General features: G+C 63.5%; 1 protein-coding gene across 1 annotated transcript; it reads right to left on the bottom strand.

The window, feature by feature from the left end:
- Positions 1-5: 5 nt before the first annotated feature.
- Positions 6-1211, bottom strand: LRRC4 (leucine rich repeat containing 4; the record flags this gene model as incomplete). The annotated part of the gene is made up of 1 exon (XM_009647427.1): positions 6-1211. A coding segment is annotated over one exon (1206 nt), but the record flags the coding sequence as incomplete, so codon positions are not given.
- Positions 1212-1216: the final 5 nt, after the last annotated feature.

The following is a 1216-nucleotide window of genomic DNA, read 5'->3' as shown; positions in this document are numbered from 1 at the left end:
CTCACGTTGAGGTAGGCCGAGGCGTTGGAGTTCCCCGCCACGTTGGTCACCATGCAGGTGTAGACCCCAGTGTCCGTCAACAGGACGTGGGAGAAGTTCAAGGTGCCGTCGTTGAGGACGGAGATGCGCGGGTGGCTGGACGCGTGGCTCAGGACCGTCCCGTTAGGCAGCAACCACCTAACGGAGGACATGGAAGGAGTTCGGCACTTGAGCTCGGCCACCCGCCCCTCGGAGATGTTGAGGTCCATGGGGGCGTCCATGATGAAGGGCGCCGAGCACTGGAAGGAGGTCTGGTCCACCTCCACCAGGAACCTGCCCCGCATGTGCAGGGGGGCATGGCAGCGCCCGCAGCAGGTGGAGGTGGTGGGGATGTACTCCCGCAGCCACCACGACAGCCAGAGGATGTCGCAGTCGCAGTCCCAGGGGTTGTGGTGCAGGTGGAGCTCCACCAGGTACCGCAGGGGGGCGAAGAGGTCGTGGGGCAGGGAGGAGAGGTTGTTGTGGGCCAGGTTGAGCTCCACCAGCGCCGTCAGGTCGTCGAAGGCGTTCCGCTCGATCAGGCTGATCTGCGAGTTCATAATCCAGAGCTTTTTGAGGGACTTGAGCCCGTGGAAGGAGCCGGGTTTGATCTCGGGGAAGTTATTGCCCGACATCTCCAGCTCCTCCAGCCCCACCAAGGGCGTCAGGTTGGGCATGTCCTTAATGTTGCACATGCCCAGGTTCAGGTACTTGAGGTTGTACAACCCCTCGAAAGCCCCCTCGGAGATGTACTCCAGCTTCTTCAGCTCGCCCAGGTCCAGGCGCATGAGGGAGGGCACCCGGTTGAAGGCGTACGAGGGGATGCTCTCGATGGGGTTGTTCCTCAACCACAGCTCCCGCAGCTTGGAGAGGTACTCGAAGGCCCCGCTGGGGATGACGGTCAACCAGTTGTCGAAGAGCTCCAAGGTGTTGAGGCTGGCCAGCCCGTTGAAAGCCCCCACCTCGATCTGCCGGATGGCGTTCCGGCCCAGCTGCAGGACCTCCAGGTGGTGCAGGTGGCGGAAGGTGTCCGCCTGGATCATCTGGATGTTGTTCTCCATGAGGTTGAGATAGCGGGTGTTGGAGGGGATGCCGGGGGGGACCTCGGCCAGGCCGCGCCGGGTGCAGACCACCTTGCTGAACTGGTTACTGCAGGAGCAAACGGAGGGGCAGCTCTGGGGGCCGGGGGAGGCGGCGG

This window comes from Egretta garzetta, unplaced genomic scaffold (genome assembly GCF_000687185.1).
Source record: "Egretta garzetta isolate BGI_Z169 unplaced genomic scaffold, ASM68718v1 C8607528, whole genome shotgun sequence".
Lineage (NCBI taxonomy): Eukaryota > Metazoa > Chordata > Aves > Pelecaniformes > Ardeidae > Egretta > Egretta garzetta.
The sequence above is the reverse complement of the archived record's forward strand: the minus strand, read 5'-3'. Positions and strand labels throughout refer to the sequence as shown.